The 22,168-nt window shown below is 34.9% G+C and overlaps 1 protein-coding gene across 4 annotated transcripts in view; it reads right to left on the reverse strand.

Annotated features, from left to right (window-relative positions):
- Positions 1 to 759: 759 nt before the first annotated feature.
- Positions 760 to 22,168, reverse strand: part of LRCH2 (leucine rich repeats and calponin homology domain containing 2) — a 36,471-nt gene continuing 15,062 nt past the window's right edge. Inside the window, exons 4-22 of one of the 4 annotated variants that reach the window (XM_069867438.1) lie at positions 21,413 to 21,518; positions 21,173 to 21,309; positions 20,828 to 20,961; positions 20,367 to 20,454; positions 19,159 to 19,270; positions 18,753 to 18,850; positions 18,596 to 18,663; positions 18,255 to 18,359; positions 16,611 to 16,688; positions 14,263 to 14,331; positions 12,795 to 12,843; positions 11,563 to 11,679; positions 8,440 to 8,484; positions 7,933 to 7,983; positions 6,792 to 6,849; positions 4,949 to 5,061; positions 3,696 to 3,833; positions 3,345 to 3,422; positions 760 to 2,212 (exon numbers count right to left, since the gene is read on the reverse strand). In XM_069867438.1, coding sequence (XP_069723539.1) covers positions 2,093 to 2,212; positions 3,345 to 3,422; positions 3,696 to 3,833; positions 4,949 to 5,061; positions 6,792 to 6,849; positions 7,933 to 7,983; positions 8,440 to 8,484; positions 11,563 to 11,679; positions 12,795 to 12,843; positions 14,263 to 14,331; positions 16,611 to 16,688; positions 18,255 to 18,359; positions 18,596 to 18,663; positions 18,753 to 18,850; positions 19,159 to 19,270; positions 20,367 to 20,454; positions 20,828 to 20,961; positions 21,173 to 21,309; positions 21,413 to 21,518 — 1,764 coding nt within the window. In that variant the 3' untranslated portion in view covers positions 760 to 2,092. The remainder of the gene's footprint in view (positions 2,213 to 3,344; positions 3,423 to 3,695; positions 3,834 to 4,948; positions 5,062 to 6,791; positions 6,850 to 7,932; positions 7,984 to 8,439; positions 8,485 to 11,562; positions 11,680 to 12,794; positions 12,844 to 14,262; positions 14,332 to 16,610; positions 16,689 to 18,254; positions 18,360 to 18,595; positions 18,664 to 18,752; positions 18,851 to 19,158; positions 19,271 to 20,366; positions 20,455 to 20,827; positions 20,962 to 21,172; positions 21,310 to 21,412; positions 21,519 to 22,168) is intronic. The other 3 variants (XM_069867440.1, XM_069867439.1, XM_069867441.1) reach the window with 3 other exon arrangements.

Consider the following 22,168-nt stretch of genomic DNA (forward strand, 5'->3'; position numbering starts at 1 on the left):
CGCATGACTTTTCAAATGCCTTTAATGAAAAATAAGAGATTGAAGTTGTTAAAATGAGTAGTATGTGAATGATTTAAAAAACCAGTGGAGAGATTTGAAATACCATATTTTCAAAGTTCCAAGTAGTTCAGTTTTCCTAAACAAATGTTTAAGTAACCCAAGATTTATATCTAAGACTTTGCAACTTAAGTTTTACACCAGTGTCTCCATGAGCTGTATTTGAAAAAAAAACCACAACTATGTAAATAGGGGGTTTTAACTATTACACATTAATCCGTTTGTTTCAATGGCATTTAAAATACAGTATCTTTTTAAAAAAACAACCCTATCATCATAAAAAAAGGTGTTTTTTTCCTCTCAGCTATTGATTTTAAGAACTATAGTAAATAAAGCAAGGAGTAAATCATGTGTCTCCCTCATTCTTATATGAATTATATTACATAGGGTCTTGATCAACTGGAAAGAACAGAATCAAATCCTGTTACACACTTGGCAAGCATATCGCTCAATCAAAATTAACTTATCCTGACACAGAAAACTCGTGACAGTTAGACTTATTATTTTTTTTTTAAATTGAGCTCCCTATTCATGACGAACAAACCAATGCTAACAGTTTTACTACTAAAATTATTAAATTATTTGCAACTCATTTGGGAAAGTACTCAACTGCGCATGGTTTCAGAATGTTTTCAAAACACCAAGAATTTGTGCAGAAGCAAATAAATACATAAACTCAGAAGTTTCAAAAAAACACCACAGTGGAAATTTTTCTTTTATCACATTTATCCAGAAAAGTCTAATGTCTCAGCACAGTGACATCTGTACAAACTGATCTGTGTGCTTTGCCACACCTGCGTAAATTACACAACAAATCCTGTAAACACTAAAAAGATAAACACTCATATTTCTCAACTAAATTACAGATATACCTGTTGTAAAAATGTAATGTGAGATCAGGAGCAATATTACACAAAATCCTGAAATTCACAGCGTAAACCTGAGATTTTGGCAGTTTTATCAAAATGTCCTATACTACTCTGTATGCATCACTAGTCCTCATGTCTTACCATGTATGCTTGTTTGTCTGAAACAAAGAAAAGTAGACAACTTTTTTTGTCCAATAATACAATAAACCAAAAGTGATTAGGTATTATCAAATTAAATATCATAAATAAGAAGTATTTACAGTATTTTCTATTATTAAACAGTAAAATAACCAATTAAACTGTGCAAACTTAAAACACCCAACATCAAAAATGTGAAGTATTACTTAAATCTTTCACATACTGATTTTACAAAAAACTATTAAAATATTTTAAAATTTCCATTTTATCTATTTTAAGCAAAGAAATTTCAAAAATGTTTAAGACTATTAAGAGTTATCAATTACACAGGCACTTCACATGTAAACAATCTACAGTACAACTGAAAAAAAATATTTGGCACCAACCTAGAAGACTGGAAAAAACTCAATAAAATGTGGCCTTTTCCCATTGTATAATGTTTTGTGTAATCACCATACACTCAGACTAAATACTGGCAATGTTAGAAGCGTGTAAGTTACAATCAGGAGTGTGAAAAACAAACAACGCAAATATTAAGCTTTCCAAGAGAGTGGGAAGTGGATTACAAGTGATCACTTGCTCATATTTTTACCATCATATCATCACTACATTTTTGTCTTACCTTCAATCTTTCAAGTCAATCATTTGATTTAAAGTGAGGGAGGGTGTGCTTCATACTCGTAAAATACTTCAAACATTTTCAATGTAGGAAAAGAAATCCAGCATTTAACTGTAACACTGAGATGTTAAATGGCAACTTTTAACTTAAATTAACCGGAAAGAGAACCTGATGCTACCACAACCTCTTTGTGCACCCAATTACAAAACAAAAGCAATAATTATGTTCTTTTAACTGTCAGTTGACTCCAAGGTTTTCATGTAAGACTCCATGGTAAGGCGCTCTACAGCATCTGGACAGATACCAGTTTTTGATGGCTTGGATGTTCCCATGTAGGAAGCTGAACTGCCTCAGAGCAATCCAAATCAACAGATCAAACATAAGTTGTCTAAACTTCCAAGAAGTCATGTCACATGGAGGAAAGCTGAGATACTTTCAATGCTGGCAATTCAAGCAGAGCTTGAACTGTGAGGCCAACCTTCACCAGACCCCTTTCCTCCAGAATGTGATGAGGCAAGCAAAGTCTCTCCTGCAAAATAAAGCAGTACCTGTATCAAGCTTCACTCATTTTTTTCCCCCAAGGAGGGTAACAAATGCATCACACATGTATCACTATAAGACACTTGGATAGGAAATGTCTTTGCCCCTGAATTTCCTATATGGTTCTCTATAGTAACAAAATGCATAGAAAGTAATTCTGTCTAAGATCCACTTAGTGTTAAACTATGACAACATCAGAAGAATAAAAGATTGCTAATCTCATAAAGCCATAGACTGTTTCTTCTCATAAGCAGAGCAAGAAAAACAGGCTTATGGACACTGTTGGTTCACTGGCCACCTTCTCCCCTCCCTTGTTTTGTAGGCTTACTACCAATTTTTTCCTTCAGAAAACTTGGAAGTGCTGACAGACTGGGTCTTCAGTAATAAGCCATTCCCCAAGAAAGCCATCTTTCAGTTTCAAAATTCAACACAATTTTCCCAACTGCTAGCTGCTGTTACAAGTAATTCAGGAGGTAAATCTTAGCACACCTATGTTCTGAATGGCCTGTGGCTCCACACTAGATAGAAGCTGTGGCACAGCAGTAACCCAGGCTTCTAAATCCATGAACTAATTTTCTTGTCCCACTAAAAGGGGTCAAAGGAGTTTGTATCTCATAATATGCAGGAAATTATCTGATTTTTAGGTTTTTCCCCTCTCATACAGGGAAGTATGAGGATGAACTTGGGTAACAGAAGCATGTATGAACAATGGGCTGCAAATATGGTCGTGCCAAAAAAAGACAGATAATGAATAAGGTCACATACTTCTGTGATTACAGGATTTCTCCCAGGTAGATGCTGAAATTCATGTTAAAGTGCATTGCTAAACTCAAGACTTTTAAGCATTACATCATCCTCTTCCATCAGCTGTTTTGTTTAGATGATTTATTTTACAAGGAAGTCCATAGTTTGGTGGGGTTTTTTACTATAAGGAAACCCGTAAGGTAGCTTTCTCAATTTCATGCCACAGGCCAGAAACGGGATGCCTCATATCTTCAGGTTCCCTGGTCAGTGTTATAATCACTATTTCTCCCTCAACTAAGCCCTCCAAAACCCAACTTCAGAATTTGCAGACATTTTCTGTTGTTATTAATGATAAGTGAATAAAGCAATTAGTATACCTGTGGAACGCCCAATTTTTTACACGCATCGAGAAAGTTTTCAACATTTCTTCTGCATTTTGCCATGCTGAGTTTAGGCTGTAAAGACAGGATGTTAGACCTTCATCATACATTTGTGAATGATTGTTGAATTCAGTAGCAGTTGCTAAAGCAAGACAAATCCTATGAAGACTAAGTATATGAAAACAGCTTTTACACTACACTTAAGTTCTGTTCAACGCTTCTTGCAGAAAAACTGAAGTGAGGAATGGAGTCAATTAATATGGTAAACAATATTAAAACATCACGAATCATGGACATCAAAAGCTTTTTTTCACATAAGATGCAACGTAAGTAAGATACGTGACTTACCACTGCTGGCGATGGTACATGAATGCTGGCAACAGAACGTGGCCTTATGTGATTGGCTAAATGGCAAAGAACTACTCCATCCATCAATGCTGCTCCAATGTCATCTGGCAAAATTACTTTTAACCTTGATTCAAGATTCTATTAAAAAGTCCAAAAGAAAGTTACTGTCAACATTAGCTAATTCAATTTCAAATCCAGGCTATTTTGAAGCATTCAGTTTAAAAGGGATATTTTAATACTGAAGTGAAATAAACGGAGACTACTCCCACTTTACTGAAAACAAATATCCTTTTCTCTTTATCTTTAACCTCTTTAACTTTGCTTTATTTCTTTCCCCCAATGACACAGCTACAGCTACAAACACCAAGACAGACATTCAACCAACTACCACGACACATAGCTCAAAGCCATATGATGAACTCAATTCATAATAGGAAAGCGCAGAATTTAAGAACAGAAATGTTAGGTTGAATACATCATTATCCATTAGTGTGCAGAATTTGTGGGTTGAAGTCACACAGTTTTACTAGGAGAAGGAAGAAAAGAGGGGAAGACAAGGTCTGGTATGGCTATTTCACTCATGCAGGTGACAGACAGCTGAGGAAAGGCTGGCCAAGAAATGCTACCACTTGTGTTGCAAAACAGAGAACATAACCAGTGAATGTTTTTCCCCACCACCACACTCACTGCTCAGGAAGTGAACCAGACAATTCACACCCCAAATAAGTACTGCACTGGAAAGCAGAGCTGTTATGATTTACAGTTAGCTGTAATTGTTAAATATCTTGAGAACAGAACTAACAAACCAACTTAGGGGAAGTCTGAAACTTAGACCCCATTCAGTATTGTTTAACTTTATGCTCAGAAAACATTTGGCTATTCAGAAGACTATGAGCATCTTTCTTCTAATCTCAGGTCAAATATCAGCAAACACAAGCAGACTTATTGTCCTTTTTGGACATATTTTCCTTTCTAGGAAAACCTAAAGCCTCAGAAGCTTAAAAAAAATTTATTTTTTTATTTCACTTAATTTTTTAGCTAAAGAAGTGTTTAGCTCCTGGTTGCTATTTCGTTTGGACCAAGTATAATACCAGTGTAGCCTGTTACATGAAATTCCTTTGGAAGAAATATCACTACAGAGATGCCCTTGTACAACTGTAATGATCTACAGGCCTTTGTTTTAGAAGTTTAAATTGTGCTACAGAGCAAACTAAATAAATTGCACAGTAAATAATGGTATAAATGGTACATACATTGCGAAGCTGCCTTATTTGTTCTCTTTCTTCCCTTAGATGCTCCATTTTCCTCCTCATTGTAAATCCAGGATCCACTGTACCATAGTCCTGGCGAGATGCACGGCTGAAAGCTATTAAACATTAAGTTAGTTTTCAGAATTCTGATCAAAAGAAAGCAATAATTTACCATCACATATTAAAATGGAAAAAAAATTGCAGAACTTTGCAGAACAAATATATTTTAAGTATTCTGATGTAAAGTTTATCTTTCAAATAAAATACAAAGATCATGTCACATAAGCGCAAATGGGTAACTGGAAAATACAGAGACAGAATTGACTTCAATACTCAAATATCTGAGAGGTTCCATTTGCACTTTTCCAAGTATATTTTGCAATCTAGCTTTATAATTATTTTCATTGTGTTTTACTTTTAATCAAGTATAAATTCTTTACAGAGACTAAAAAAGGGACAGAATTATTTAGTATAACTTACAACAAAAGACTTAAAATATACATAGGCACAGACACATGCATGTGTTTAGTGCGCATAAGCAGAGACAGTGATTGCTTATTGAAGAGCTAATTAAAAATATGAAATGTCTCATCTAGAAGTTCCATCAAAAAAAATCAATACTTCCACCATTATAACTTCTATATTGTTTTTAATGGCTTGGATTTTAGCAAGAGCGCTAACAGTCAAAAATACCAGAAATTTTATAGATACTCTTGAAATCACTGCCCTGATTTTATACATTATGGGAGTATGTAGTTTGTACACAGAAAAATACAATTGTGTGTTACTGACATTATGTATGAAAGCATCTAAACCCATAAACATTTCCTAGAACTGAATGAAAGGGGCACTACTGTTTTACAGCTGATAGCTGGCAGTGGCTCCAAGGAGGCACTGTGAAAAGGTGGGCTGAGAAGTCCTAACAAGCACCTTCCTGCAGCCAAAAATGTAGATAACTCAGAAGCTTCATAATGATCACAGACAGGCACATCCTGGTATGCGTAACTAACCTGTCTCTGGCACAGGAGGTTCACATAAGTCCTTACAAATCTCAAGTGACTTAAGGGCCCCGAGAAGCCACTTGTGTGACCTCAGACATACTCTGTTACTGAGGGCTCAAGAGTTCAACCTCTTCTGTTCAAACTGAAGAGTTGAGATAATTCATTCTTAATAAATTTGCATAAAGACTGTTTCCTTAAAACCAGAGAGGAGTGGTATTAACTGGGGAAAGGATTGCACAGTGGCTTTCCCAAATTATCTTTTAGACTGCTGACATCCAATATTCAGATAGAAACTTGTAAACAAAATACTGTAAACTGCAAAAAAAATATGACTTCTACATAAATTTCAGAGAACTGAAAGTCTGTTTTAGATAATACAACCTTCTTGTGAGGGTACGGCAGAGTCTTGGAAAAGCCAGGGTGCAACAAAGCACTAAGTTGTTAAAACTCCTGGCAAAACTCTGTTGAAAGCATCCTCTCTCAGGTCAAATTCAAAAATCTACTTCTCCTGAAATTCTCTTGCCTCAGCCATCAGATCTCAAGAACAATTTTATGCTGCTTCCCTGTTCTTTGACAGTGACTAAATATACACATAACATATTAGGGGAGAGAAATAATTTACAGAAAAATCACTGCACCATTTGGGGAACTTTCAATTATTCATTTGCCGAAGCAGCTGTCTATGTCCTTCCCAGTACTACACTTATAATACAAGGACTGGAAGGCGGAATTGTGCTGTCTCTTCATACTCATTCCAATTCATACATCTGCTATCCTTACCATCTATTCCAGCCTGCAAAATAAGCATTTGTTCTATCATTCTATGTTAAATAACAGCAGCTTACCTGACCTTGGTTTGAGACCAAATGGACCATGAGTGTTACTATCTGTTCTTTCATAATCCTGTTAAAAGAGATAAAGTCAGTTTTCTTTCAGTCATTAAAGGAATTAAACTTTGTTCCCATCAAGACAGTGTTTAAATTATTTTTGCCTATGAAAAGCAAGTCCTTCTGCTTATGTGTAACACACTCTTTTGAAAGGGATAGTACAAAAAAAAAATGGAATGACAGTAATCTAACTACATGCACATAAAACTGTCTTAACAAGAAAGAAACATGGCACCAGATTAGCTAAAATCTACTCTAAACTATTAAAACCCATTCCGTGAACAGAGTTCTAAGCCAACTGTGAGCAAACGCAAGTACCCTTCCAGCGCTTAGCATCAAAATATTTCTTAAGAAATGTTTACTTTCTATTATAAACATCAGGTTTTTCTCATTTCACCACCTAGAAAGAAAGACACTCAGTTTGGTATGTACATGAGCTATCCTTATTTCACCTCATTCATTTCACCACATTTGAGAGATGTTCACATTCTGCTTCCTCACATTCCTTACTGATATAAGGTGGAAATGCTAATAATCTTTGGTATGTGCTTTTTTCAGAGCTCAGTAGTGTAGCAGAGCCACAGTAAGACACAGACATTTCGTAAATGAAAACAACCAGTGAATGAAGTTGCAAGGCTGCACCACAAAGGTGACTGTCAGAACTGTAAAGGATGAAATCCTTTAAGAAGTGTTGGCACCTTTGGGTTCCCTGTGATATATAAAGTAATAAACCACAAGTTTTGCTTAAAATCTTCTGTCTGACCACTGCATAGAGGACACCTATAAAATGCAGGAGATTTGATTTTTGTTTTATTAGCCGTTTCTACCAAGAAAGATAATGAGACAAAGCAATACACCTTTCTCCATACCAGTCAAAAAGAAGAAATCTAGGAGAGATTGGGTAGTTGCAAAGGAAAAACAAGTTGTAATACCTGTCTCTATTTTCTACCTATTTTTGGATTTTTATTTAATGATAAAATATTTGTAATTACTATTTCAAAGGAAACTAACAGTATTACATCTGCGTGGAAAACCTGGTGACAAGTAACGTGCACAAAGAAATGTTTGTTGAATGAGAAACAAAACAACAAACTTGTACCTCAGACGACACAGGAGACTGTGGGGACACATTAGTATTATCACTGTCTTGCTAAAAAGAAATCAAAAAGATGAAATTATAAAAATTAAAATTATGACCTAACAAGAAGCTTCAAATCATGAAATACACAATACATGAGACACGCAACATTTGCAAAGCATGCAACAAACTGTCAGCAACTAAATTTAAAGCCATGTAAGTCAAGAAAACACTGTCCGTTATTTATGTCAAATATTACTTCTACATACCTCTGCTTGATAGATGAATTAAACTTTCCTATTACTAGAGCAGGTAAATGTCCTACTCACCCCAGTACAGAATCTTAATAATCGTTTTCGAATAAATGAGTATAATATTTATTTCTGCTATGGCTTTGGAATGCAAAGTTTGTCTGTGTGGACTCAAGCCAGTGTTCTGTTGGTTCTGTGATCATGGCTCATAGGTGTTCATAAAAGACAAATGAATAAAACATTTTCTTAAACATTTTACACAATTACCATTTCTCACCTCATCATTTTCATTCCCACTTGAACTCTTTCTGGAAGACTTATACTGCAAAACACAATTATAACTTTAGAATGGAAATACGGTTTTCATTTGAACTAAATGGCATGATATAATTCAGTTGCTACTTATTACTGGTCAAGCTGCTGAGGAGAAAAAACATGTTACAACATCAATGGAGCAAAAGAAAGAAAACAAAATAGAGAAGGAACATCTAAACATCTAGATCCTAGGCTAGTCGAGATCTTCACCAGATTGATGAGAGAGTAAAAACATTTTTAAACTAAATATTTTCATACTGTGAACTGACAGTATATGTGTATTAATCCAAATGAAAAGATCTTAACAACTGCTACTTTGAAGCATTATTTGTAAGAAATAGAAAATCATGCAACCCTGAAAATTACTCTTATAATGTTTTGTTATGTAACTTTAAGATTGCTTACGCTTTGAAAGATTGACATGATATTGTAAAAAAATTAAATCTTTTAAAAAAACAGTATTTCCTTTATGATTTCAAAGCCTGAACACATCCTTTTATCTAGGTGGTATCACCCTTTTTTCACAGTTGTCTCACGTGTTGCATGCACACTGCCTTCATCACTGTCCCATTTCCTGATTATCTTAAACATGTAGAAAACAGAGGGATGGAAGGAAGACATTTTCTTGAGCTCTGCTTTTGTAAATAAGTACATCTCATCTCTTGCAGAGGAAGTGTACAAAGGAACAGAAGAAAACCAAGCAGCTAGAATTAAAAAGATTCATCAATACCAAGCTCTAAGCGCACTGTTTGTAGACAGCCGCCTATCCACCTTTATGGTATAACACATAACACAGACTAAAGCAAGAGATGAACTTCAGAACTGGAAGGATGGCTCTCCTTTGGAGATCTGACTTTCAGGGGGGCATATAGGTTTTAGAATAATTTCTTAAAAAGGTGGAAAAATCTGACTTGCAAATATGTTCTTTAATATTAATAAACACACAAACTTACATAGCTCTGTTTTAGAAAGTTGTATTTACTAATTACGCATAGAAGATGCTTGTCTTTTCAAAGTAACAACTGAGTACTGGTGGACTGCAAAATGGAAAAATTTTATAGAGTTGAATTTTCAACAGGTTTTGAACTACATGCTGAACAATGTTGACAACGACAGTGGCAAGCATCTCTCTTGAGAATCAAAGTCTATTACAAACAGCCTTTGTCAGCTATGCTACTGCTGTTCAATTTCTGTGCAAATTAAACATGTCTTGAAAAGTGACTGAATAAAGTGTCAGTTGTTTGTTTGTGGGACTATGGGGGTTTTTTTGGTTTGGTTTTTTGTTTCGCTGGTTTTGCTTTTTTGTTTGCTTTGTGGGGCTGGAGGGTATGGATTTGCATGTGTTTTGGTTGCTTTTTTTAAAAAAAAAAAACCGACTACACACAGAGTACAGGTAGTTCTGGGGTCAGACAGAGACCTTCTACACATCTATGGCTGGGTATTTATCTTCTTGGGTTTACTCCCTGCATGCTTGCCAGCTGATAACGCAAAGCCTAACTTTCTATGACCTACAGACCTCTGCTGCTCAATTCTGTTTATACAGGCCCTTGCCCAGATCTGTGTTCATGTTTTTCCACCATAATTAACCATATCAAAGCTAGCACATGTAGTAATTCTATTTCACTGTGAATACACTAAAAAATTTCAGCTTGGATGTAGCTAGGATCCAAAACTACAAGCTATTGCAGAGAAAATAAAATCATTTTGGTGGATAAAAGTGTCTTCAATGGTATGTATTCAATGCAAATGACTTTTCCCTGTTCTAATGACACCCACTGCAGAAATTGGGCAGGTATTCTTAAGATACTAATGTTTGGTAGTACGGATATGATTATTCAGTGAACTTTTTTTGCCAAGTAAACATGGACACAATATGAATTGTATTTTCACTGGTTTCTCAGAACAGCAGTGGTACCTATTTTTCCCCCTCCTAGTTTGCTGTGGAAGACAGACTTTGTTGCATTTCCTTACTGCTTTGTTTTTGCAACTGAACCTACCAGCGATAACATTATTTTTGTATTTGGTACAGCCTGCTCAATTCACTTTTGAGACACATCTATAGCTGTATATAATGTCACTTCAGGTATCTGCCTCCAGGAGAGCTCAAAATCCAAATCTGCATTAGCATTTAAAGACACCACTTAAAGTTATGAGGAATCACTAATGCAGGTCTTCTGTACTGATAGCACAGCTCTGTAATCAGTCAAACGACTGGACTGTGTTTTACTTGGAGTTTCTCCCCTTCCTCTGAAAGGCTGCAGGGCAAAATTAATTTAAGGATGAAAACCCTGGAAAGAGGTCAATAGAATTCAATTTGACTACAACTCCATAAATTCTTCAGGAAAAAATAATTACTAGCTTCTATAATCACAGGAATGTATCTGAGCTGTACATCATGCTCTAGTTTTCCAACAATTTAATTAAAGTTCCCTGTCATTTCATAAAGTGTTTGATGGCAAAGACTCAAGAAACTCATTTCATAAGTGACAAATTTAATTTTAACTCAAACTGGCACTGGTCAGATTTCTCCTATTTCTCTTCCATAACTCCAAACAAATTTTATCTAATAACTTCGTATCTGGTTTGTAATAAGCAGACACTGACATCTGGTGACCGATTGTGCACACTACAGCACCAAAGACAGACACAGAAAATTCTCTAAAATCTAAGATCTATTGCAGTGAGAACTAAAATGCGTAAACCATTCTCATAACCAACCTGCACAAAAGTAATATATGTTTCCCCAGCACTACAAAAAAAAAAAGTATCTCAAGATGGATGGGAAAGGACCAATGACTGAAGACTAGTTCCTGGCTTTACCAGAAAACTGTAAATTACTTTATTTTATTTAAAGAATAGTGTCTTGGGTCAATATTTTCCTCCTGGTTTTCCTGCACTCTCACATTACCCTAAATACATACATATATATTAAACTCAAAAGAGCCAAATAAAAAAATTAGAGGTTACAGGTAAGGTTCAAAGTATTACAGGCTCTGAGAATTTCTTACCTTTCCTTAGTTATACAGCTTATCCTACGCCCCTTAAAAAAAAGAAAGTGTCACCCACCCACACTCCTCCCCATTACCTTGAAATACTCTTTTCTAATTTGTTTACTTCTCCTTCTTTCTTCATTCTGCCAAATCACTGGCTGTGTTTCTGGCCAATGCTGCTCATCCAGTGACTGCTTCTGGTTTTCCAGTGGCTGTAAGGTTCAGAAATAGATTTATGTAAAATATAAGTACACTTTGTGTGCATTAGCACAGATTATTATAAACTACAATTACAAATTTTTTGCCTCTCAATCTACTTTTACGACATGAAAGTTTTATCAGGCTTAATGGTGATTCTGGTAGAAAACGCTTATTTCCTTTCAAAACCTAAAACATTTCACAGAAGAGAAAGAATGAATGAAATAATTCCTAAGAAAATAACACCCTTTTCTGCACAGAGCCTCATTTCTGCAGATGTTAGGAAGCCATCTAAGGCTGCCATAAATAACTACCAAAAAAACCAGTTAGAAATGTCATTCATCACTAGGACATCCCATTTATTAATTCTTACTCATTGCACAGGAAAGATGACTATACACAATTTAAGTATGTGTCCTGTGTTCCTACCTAAAGGATTTTACACATCAACTAGCTATAAAAGAAATCTCTCTTTCAAAGTATTGTATTATGCAACATAATGTGAAGAGACAGCTAAAGTACTTTTCTTCTTAAAATAGCAATGAATATGTACAAGCATGTCTGTCTCATGAAAACTAAAAGCAGACAATCTAAAGGGACCATTTCATAACAAGCAGAAAACTGTATTTTAAACTATTTCTTCCTATTAGACTATCTAGTCATTTAAAGCAATTGTAAATACTTGATGGATTAGAATATAAAATAATAAAAACATACTCTATAGTTTCACTGCAATTTTATCGCATCATGAAAGCTCTTCAGGGAGGTACAAGGAATACAAGACCCACATAACCTTGAAACCACTTAGAAAAAAACATTATTGTGAGGTAATAAAACCTACATGTAAAGGAATACTAAAGCCCAGTAAGTAAAACTTGTCTTATTAGCTTAAAGATCTTAAAGCTAGTACCATATGCTCTTAAAGAAAAGGCCTCCATTACACACAATCAAATTATCTTGAAGCATAAGTTCTTCAGAGGTTTTATGTTTTCCACCACAATTGCATACATACAGTAAGCTATGTGTGCAAGCAGCCATATGAATGTTTTCTGCTAGGAAACAAACCTAAAAACCACTAGATCACATCACTCAAAACACAAAGCCATCACATTTACTTTTTAATATTTACCTGCCAGCTGTATGGGGACACCAGGGAATTCACTTCATCTGAGGAGACACTAAAAATTAAGATGAGAAGTATCATGAAATGTTCTACATTTTGTTCACATTAAAATCAACTTACTTTAAAATATCAAAAAAAGGCAACACTTAAAGTAGCCTTGCTGCAGCACTACAGTATTTTTTGGCTACCTGTATAAGGATGCCACAAGGTGGCAAAAATAAAACCATTTGACTAAAACCTCAAATCATATGTCACTCTTCTTCACCATATGCTGACAATAGGTATTACACGCTACAGTACTTCACTTGATAAAGCTTCTTCTTAAGCATGTTGATCTTTAGGGATTACTAATGCACCTTCATTGTTTTGTTTCTCAAAGCAACCGATGAAACATTTTGTTCAGAGCTGACCAAACCTCTACTCTTGAGCTTTTAGAAGACTCACGTGCTTCATTTCAGTGTTAGCTCTATCCAGTTGAATCTTAGACTCGACAAGGAACAGAAAAACATTTTAAGATGGGACAGTGAAACCCCAAAATCTCAAAACATACACTGTGGAACATGAACTGCCTGAGATTATTGAAAGTTCTCGGGAAAATAAAAACGTTTAGAATATGGTGTCACTTCACATTTTTCCAAAACTTTCTGCGAAATTCACTTCTACCACCTTACCAGCAATCATTTCATTCACATTCTGACAGCTGGCTCAGAAGCTGTGCAGTACACTAAAAGGCTAACAGCTAGGGATTGAATGCAGAAGGACATAACACCATGAGCAATTACAATAAATCCTAAAGGGAAAGCACTGAGCTTCTGCTACTTTGTCTTTCTTTTCCTTCCTTTTTCTTCCTCTTTGTTTGAAACTAATATTGCAACTTTTAAAAGCTGTTAAGCAGAGAGAATTCACCCAATTCATGTCTAATAGCTTGATAAGCAACCTAGTAAAAAATTGCAGAAACTGTTGCAATAAAGAATTAAGTTTTGCTGTTGACACATCCTCTGGAAAATGTAAAGGTTTTGCAGGCTGAACTCCCGGCAACACTTTTCCAACAGCCCTTAAGAGCACTGGAGGACTTCCAGAAAGGAAAATTTAGATGCCTAAGCAAGGCTACAGTGCCAGTTTATGTAACACAGGCTCTAACACACCTGCACAAGTCTTGTTACCTATGGAAGACATGACCTTCTGGACTGGAACTAGATGTCTAAAACATCACTGGATGCCTGTCTTTAGGCACCTGAATTGCTATCATAATCAGACACATATATTAGTTTCTGGATGACACCAGTTTTCTGAAAGGCTCAAAAACCCAGGTATTTTATCTGGAAGAAAAAGGCTCAAGAACAGATTACTTGTCTAGCTTCTACTTTACCTTGAGCTAAAAACATTATAACAGCAAACTGCAGTAGCAACACAAAATAAATATCAAAAATTAATGATATATTGAAAGCTGTGATACATTTAAGTGTATCAATACCATTTTTCAGATTCCACTGGTTGTTTTGGCCTGTTCCTTGTGCCTACTGAAACTGAATGGTTAAGAAGCCTAGAAAATAAAAAAAAACAAACATTAATTCAACAGCTTTGCAGTTAAACCTTTTTCTTAGAATCTGTCACATTCCCTGTAAATAAAAAGTTTTGAACATTAAGGTGATGTTTTCCATAGTAGTAAAATAGTCGTGTGTGTACACGTATGAAATCCAAGCCCAACCCTGCTACTATTTAAAAACAATATTGTTTCCAGCTCTTGAAATATTTCAAGTTCTGAATTCTAAGTAAAACTTTAATTCAAACCAAAATGAAGCCTCCTATTTTTCTCTCCAAATACATACTATTTCAACTGATCTCACACCTGTGTTAAGTTAAGCAGTCCTTAACACAGAAGACCCTACTTTTCACCATAAACAGAAGACAGAAGGTAATCACCCTAAAGCAGACAAGGAAGGATACGCATATTGAGCACAAGAAGTCAGTCAGTACGAGAAGGTAAGAAGGCAGCTGAATAAGAAACAATGCAAGTGCAAAGGAAATGCAGGGGAAAAAGGAGAGGAGAGGTGGAAAATGAAGAAACACAGGGAAAGAACTAAATGTAAAGTCTAATGCAGAAATAAACCAAAATTCCATTTTTCTAAATGGTAAACAGTCAAAGCCTAAATGTACATGTTTTTTCATCTGGAACAAACACACCACATATACACTCAAAGGAAGACGATATGAGCTATTATGGATATTTTAAATGTTGTAAATTACAGTTAGTAACAGTAAAATATGCTGTTGAGCAGTAACTAAAATGATTAATTATGAATTCTTGGGAGGTAGTAACATTACATTTGGACACTGTCTTCATGTTCTGAACTGTGATCAAAGTATATTTACATAATTATATAGAAAAATAGAATGTATTAAGAACCAGAGAGGATTAGAAGAACAACAACTATTCCAGGGAAGAAAGTAAAACAGTAGGTAAGATTTTATATTTCATTATTATTACGTAGGGCAAATACAACCCTTAATTTTTAATGGTTGATGATTTTCAGACTTCTCTAATTATTGTGATAACTTGAGCTCAGTAATCTCATTTGTAGTTGTAATCTCTCACTGGGTGAGCCTCAATTTAATGTGATTATGAGACGATAAGCCTGTAAACCAACACAATCTGCAGCATGCAGTGTGCAGCATCTGCTCCCTACATTTTATCTTCAGAAATGTTGTTTTAAGGATGCATTCCAGAACTATACTATAGCCCGAAAAAGGCATTACAAAAAGTCAATATTAAGAGCATAGATTAACAAATCATAATATAAGAGCGTTATTTTAAAGTCACTGATTTTTAGATAAAATCCCCATTTAAATTATCCTTATGTCTTCAACTGAAAACAATGACAAATTCAGAAAGACTTTGTGGCAAGATGTGACCATGACAACTTTAAAAAATAAACAGACCTTGGAATCACCTAAGCAGTTTGATGCAGCACTTGCACCAAAACTGACATTTAGTGTAAATTCAGTGATTATATGTAACACAGGCCATTACTTTTTTATACTCGTTATGTGAAATGTAAGGAAAAACTATTCAATTAATTCAAACATACACACGCTTCTCGGCTACTGTTTCTATGGCAAATGTGTGTAATTGATGTTTGTGTTTATTATAGACTAAGTTTATAATAAACAAAGTATATTTTTATACTTTGTAAAACAAAAGCAAACAGTCATATTTTTAAGCTTCCTGTTTAAATACTGAATAACATGGATGAGGAGGTAACAGCAAATTCATCTGTCAGATTAGCAGTTACTATTCCAGTCAGAGAAATCTTAATTTGAGAAAATTAATTCCGAGAAATACAATGCAAAACAAATTGCCCCTGGTCATGCTAATTTGAATATGATCACTTTAAAATCAAGGTATCTTAAACTAAAAATAAAACAAAAAAAAACCCTAACTTGCCTGAGACTCTATACTTTCTGCATTTGGGGTATTATACATTTTACAAAAAAACAAACAAACAAACAAAAAAAAACCCAAAAAAACCACAACCCAAACCCCTGAAGAGAAAACTGACAAAAGTACAGGAAATTATGTTTCTAGGTTTGGATTTGTTTAAATATTCATTTGAAAGTTGCCTAAATAGTATTAAATAGTAATACTTTAATAGTATTTCATCTTAAAGAACAATAAATGCATGGTGATCTATTTTTGATTAAAAAGCATCTTCAGCTAACTTAGCTAACTTAACTTTATTCTGATTTTGTTCAGGAAATTGCCAAAACTATTTCTTTTGTTCACATTTTAACTTTGTAAATCTGATGCTCTACAAATTATACCTTGATGCACGTCCTGCTGCCCTTGTCCTCTGGAAGAGTTTTTCACTGAATGAAGTTCTATAGCTCAATGGCCTTCGTCTGTATTCATATTTCAAGTACACCAAAGCCAAAGACGGAAGAAGGAAGCAGGATAAGTTCATGGGAGAGGACAGGGAAGTCATTAGCACAGCAAGCAAAAAGAAAAGAGACCGCATACTTTTTAAAAAGCACACTGAACAGACAGAAACATGATTAGTAAGAAATTATTTTGTGATGCTCACTTTTCAGAGACTGTTTACTCAGATCGAACATTTTTCATAAAAACACAAGTATCTTCACTAAACTTCCAAATATTATTTTTATTTCTGTTTATGGCAAGGAATTATAAATTCACAAAGCTATGGATTCAGACTCAGGGCTAAATTTTTTATCAGAGGCGATTTTGCCCCTATGTACTTAAAAGATAAATAAGCAAGCTTAAAATATAAATGCCAACTTAAGCAGAAGTTATAGGGTAAGACTGCATACGTCTGAACAATTCAAAAGCAAAGCAGAACTCTTCAAAAGATCACTGTATTAAGATACAACAACATATGACAAGTAAATTTTAAGTTGCAGTACTTCAGAAGAGTGGCTTGGTATTTCAAATGATTAGATAACCAAGAAATATTAAAAGTAAGTAGAAGTACCAGCTAAACTGCTGCATGCAGTTTCTGTAACTCATCCAAACTAAAGTAATTTTAACATGTTACCAACAATCTACTTACATGAATTAACTGGGTTTGGCTGGGGGGGAATTAATTTTCTTCACAGTAGCTAGGATGGGGCTGTTTTGGATTTGTGCTGGGAATGGTGTTGACAATACAGGGATGTTTTAGTCACTGCTGAGCAGTGCTTATACACAGCTGAAGTCTTCTGTGCTTCTCGCAGCACCCCACCAGTGAGTAGATTAGGGGGGCACAAGAAGCTGGGAAGTGACACAGCCGGGACAGCTGACTCCAACTGACCAAGAGGTTATTCCATACCATAGGACATCATGCTCAGCATATAAAGCTGATGAAGAAGGAAGGGAGGCACATCTGGAGTGATGGCATTTGTCTTCCTTATCAAACCCTTAAATGTGATGGAGCCCTGCTTTCCTGGGGATGGTTGAACACCCGCCAGCTGATGGGAAGCAGTGATCAAACTCCTTTTGTTTTGCCCTAGTGCACAACTTTTGCTTTACTTAAGCTGCCTTCACCTCAAACCATAAGTTTTTTCACTTTTACCCTTCCAAATACTCTCCTTCATCTCAACTGGGGGAATGGCTACATGAGTTCTAGTTGCCAGAGGGGGTTAAACTATGACAATGAGCATTAACCTACTTAAGGATACTGCTTTGAGGTAAAAAAAAAAAAAAAAAGTTAACCTACAGTTAACAACCAGGAAACCAAGAGACTTTCATATTGATTTCTTCCTCTCCATAGAAGGTGTATCATTGCTTCTCTGGACAGCAATTTTATGAAAAGAAACACAGCATAGATATCTTGAAAGAGTCTGTCATCTTAATTGTAGAACATCTGGACAAAACTGTTCTCAATAAAAGTGTCAAGAGTTTTTGGGAATAAGGCAGGTTAAAGAATAAATCAATTATAACACAAGTTATTTTAACTAATACTGTAATACCTGTGTTTTTGCTCTTGCTGCAGTAACTGAGCTGCTATTTTTCTCAAGTCAGTCACTTCTTTGAGTTCATCATCATCTTCAGCCAGCAGTTGTTCTTTCTGAAGTCTGGGAAAAAAAACCCCAAACCAACATTAGTAACTTGCCTGACTTCAAAGTAAAACAAAACACAGAAACAGATACATTATTGGACAACAGCCAAGAACTTCCTACAAGCTTATTTTCTGTCCAAGGAGTAGCACCCTGTATCCAACTAGACTTCTTGCCTCCAAGAACCTTAAACCAAAATCACCTTCGCCCACTACTATCACTAAGATCTTTGATAAAAGATCAAGAAGATTCACCTTTTTTCATCTCCCCAGTCCTCATTCTGTTCTATTTTCTGGGATTTCTCAGGATGTTTCCCCCGTTCCTACAATGGAATGAAAATTAAACTTAAGATTTGAATTAAAAAAAAAATCAAGTCAGCTGAATAACTTTTCTTCTGTTAAGCCACATTACCTTGATATAAGACAGCAATGGTCCAATCTGTACATCTCCTTGCTCAGGAACACCTCCCTCTTCTGAATTTGGATCGATGTAGTCATACACCTCCTGGTCTAGTGAGGATTGATGAAGAATGGAAAAGATGGTATTAAACAGTTCTCTCAAACAAATGTTATTCCTGAGAGAAGTACTTCTGAAAAATGTCAGATACAAATAAAACAATGAAATTATGTCTCCGTGAGCTAGAATTTTTTTTTCTTTCTTTTTGGCTTTATCTATTTGTGACTGCCATGCTGTTTTCTGAAATGACGGAAATACAATGTCAACATGTGACCATATAATTTTGCGTGACTTTCTTATACTACGTTACCTAAGCAAAAGTATTTGTTGACTAAAACAACAGAGGTACAACAGATATTACCTTTTTGTGGGTCAAGTTTACTTCCCATTACATGATTGTCATTCCTTAATGTCTGTTCCCTTGTTGATTCTGATACCTGGGAGTGAAGGCTGATTGTATCATCATCAGATGGCTGCAAAGACAGTATGATTTCATACAGAACTTGCATATAAATTACATCGTTATATGATATGCTAAGAAATCACAAATTATAGTGCAACTAACCCTGTCATGAGGGATGGCTCCCAGGAGAGAGAAAATAACATCAGGCCAGGTGGGGTTATTTTGTGATTGTTTTTTTTAGGGGGGCGGGTGGGCAGGGAGTTTAAGAGAATAATAGTTTAGGCAGTAACAGACAACTCCTCAGTATATAATACTGAAATGCAATACTTTGTTCAAAGAAGTCTAGCCCAGCCCTGCTCAGGGGGCTACGAAATCTGTACTTAGGTATTTCCTTATGTAAAGCCACCAAATACTTTGACCCTTGAAAAATAAAATTAAAATAAAATCACAGCTTTACTTTAATATTAAATTTTGAATTTCCTTAGAAAAAACAACTAGTAATCCTCCTTGTTTTACAGCCTTCCCACTAATGATCACTCTGTGTTTGTAATAACTCTCTTTACATTTCAAAACCCTTTTGTTCTACACTATCCAGCACTGATATCACTTATTAACCACAACTCCTTAATCTAGATTTCTACAAATACACAGATAAGTTGTGGAGATTCTTGTTCACTGTTTTAAACCCAGTAGAACATCCAGAAGTTCATTAAAATTTAAATAATGATGAGGATTAGTAACATACACAACGCTCAGTTTTAGACCAAATCAATTTTTGTTTTCTTAAGTACATTCATAATAAAAAGGGAAGTTTCAAACAAATTTTGTCCTTTCTGTAGAAGACTGTACACTCCACATTATTAAATAATTCCATATAACTCCACATAATTAAATAATTAAATAAGACTTAAATAATTCCTTAGGACAGAATTCAGTTTTAAAATGTATGACATTTGGACTGGAATGAACCCTAACTAGAAAAGTCAAAGCAGTATGTAAATAATTTGTGACTGATACTGGCAGTTTAAGGGTTTGAACTCAACCATATAGATATTCAAAGCATGTTAAATGCAATTTAGTTAAGTATTTTGCAAAACATACCATATAGAAATAACAAAAATTCCAAAAAAACAAACTGCAGAAATTGAACAGTGAAAAACACTCACTTCTGTTGTAGACAACCTTTTATCCCCATTATCGCTTCCAATGCCAGAGTCTGGTCCATGGTTTTTATTGGGATAAAAGTCTTCCATGCTACATTAAGAAAAAAAACCACAAAAACCATAACAGGAATGGAAGAAACACAAGTTTCACTTTTCTTTTAGAAAATAAACATCCTTTACAAATGTGTTCTCTATACTCATCTGTTTGGGAAATAAATAGCCAAGTTTTCCAATAAATAAATTTAAAATACAGCTTTGTTCTGATTTCCAAATGTTTAGCAAGTATATTGAAAATTTTTCATAGCCACTCAGACGAGCCAATTAAGCTTCAACCTTAGGAAATAACTACTAGGATTTCTACACAAAAACAACTAAAGTATTGAAATTAAAGCTATTATCTCTAATAATCAGATCACTTCATGGCAAATCCTAAAGTAAAATTAAACAAAAAACCCACTACTCACCTATCTGTGAGTGGCTGGGAGGGGATTCTTTTACCTAATGATGGAAGATCCAAAGAATCTGGTTTTTTATCTATTCTGAGGCACGCCTGAATGCTGAGGAATTTAAATATATGTACTTTACCCTTCAAACATATCTGTTGGGAAACAAAGAAAAAACTTAATTACGTAGCATGTCTCTTGAAAACACATCCCAATAAATAGTTTCCACAGTGAGTTTGTACCCATAACTGCCCACCAGGAGAAATACAGCTAAAAAATAAAAATCTGATAGGTATAACTAAGGACAGTGTCCCCTTTCTTAAGACCCTAATGTAAATTACTGAACTAGAATGCTTTAATACTAACCTGTGCTGGTGGTATCTGCATTGGATTGTTATCCAAAACTATAACTTGTAAGTGACGTAACTTTCTGTAACAAATTGGAATTTCTGTAATTTTATTACAAGAAAAATCCAGCTTTACCAAGGGAAGGTCTCCTAATTCTGTATTGGGGGAAATGAAAAAAAAACAAAACAAACAAAAGAATGAGATCTTAACATGTTACCTAATTTACCTACATCAGAGAAATTAAGACTAGTAGCTTACCGTCTGGCAACATATGGAGATTATTTCTTCTTATGTTTAATTCCCTAAGTGACTGCAATTTTCCTATCTGCTGGGGGAGTACCTGAAGTTCATTGCAGCTAATATCCTAAGAAAGATATAGTGAATAAATTAACTGAACATCTTAAATGAAATAAAAGAAATGAAAACTGCTATCAAACCTACTATAAAATATACCATTAAAAAAAATCCTAGCTTTCTTCTTTTTTTCCTACAAAAGGAAAAACCAGCATAACAGATCTCCGTTTCTTCAATATTTAGTGATTCATGTTTAAGAAACCCAATTTCAAAAGTTAAACCAATGAACAACGAAAGAATAGTTTTGAGATTAAAACTGTGGCCTAGGAATCGGGAGTTCTTGGTGTAGTTCCCATACCCATTAAAAACATCTTGTGCTACTGCTGGCAAATTATTAGCATTCCTCTCCTTTTATAAAAGTTCCTCCTTAAAAAAACCTTGAACCAATCCACGCAACTAAAAATTTACAAAAGCAACAGCAGACTCACCAACTTTTTGGATATAATCACTAGAGGGTGACAAAACTGCACCAAATGAACATACACTACAGCTACTTCTGCTACTAATTTAGCATTTATTTAGGTAGCACAGACTAAGTCAACAATCCCATTGATACAAGACCATTTCTTTTTTACTTCTGATTCAACATAATTGACTTCAGAAACTAGTTTCCTAGTCTAGATAATGACAGATCTATCTTATGAAAAATTGGAATCCGAT

The sequence above is a fragment of the Phaenicophaeus curvirostris genome, chromosome 13 (assembly GCF_032191515.1).
Source record: "Phaenicophaeus curvirostris isolate KB17595 chromosome 13, BPBGC_Pcur_1.0, whole genome shotgun sequence".
NCBI classification, from domain to species: Eukaryota; Metazoa; Chordata; class Aves; order Cuculiformes; family Cuculidae; genus Phaenicophaeus; species Phaenicophaeus curvirostris.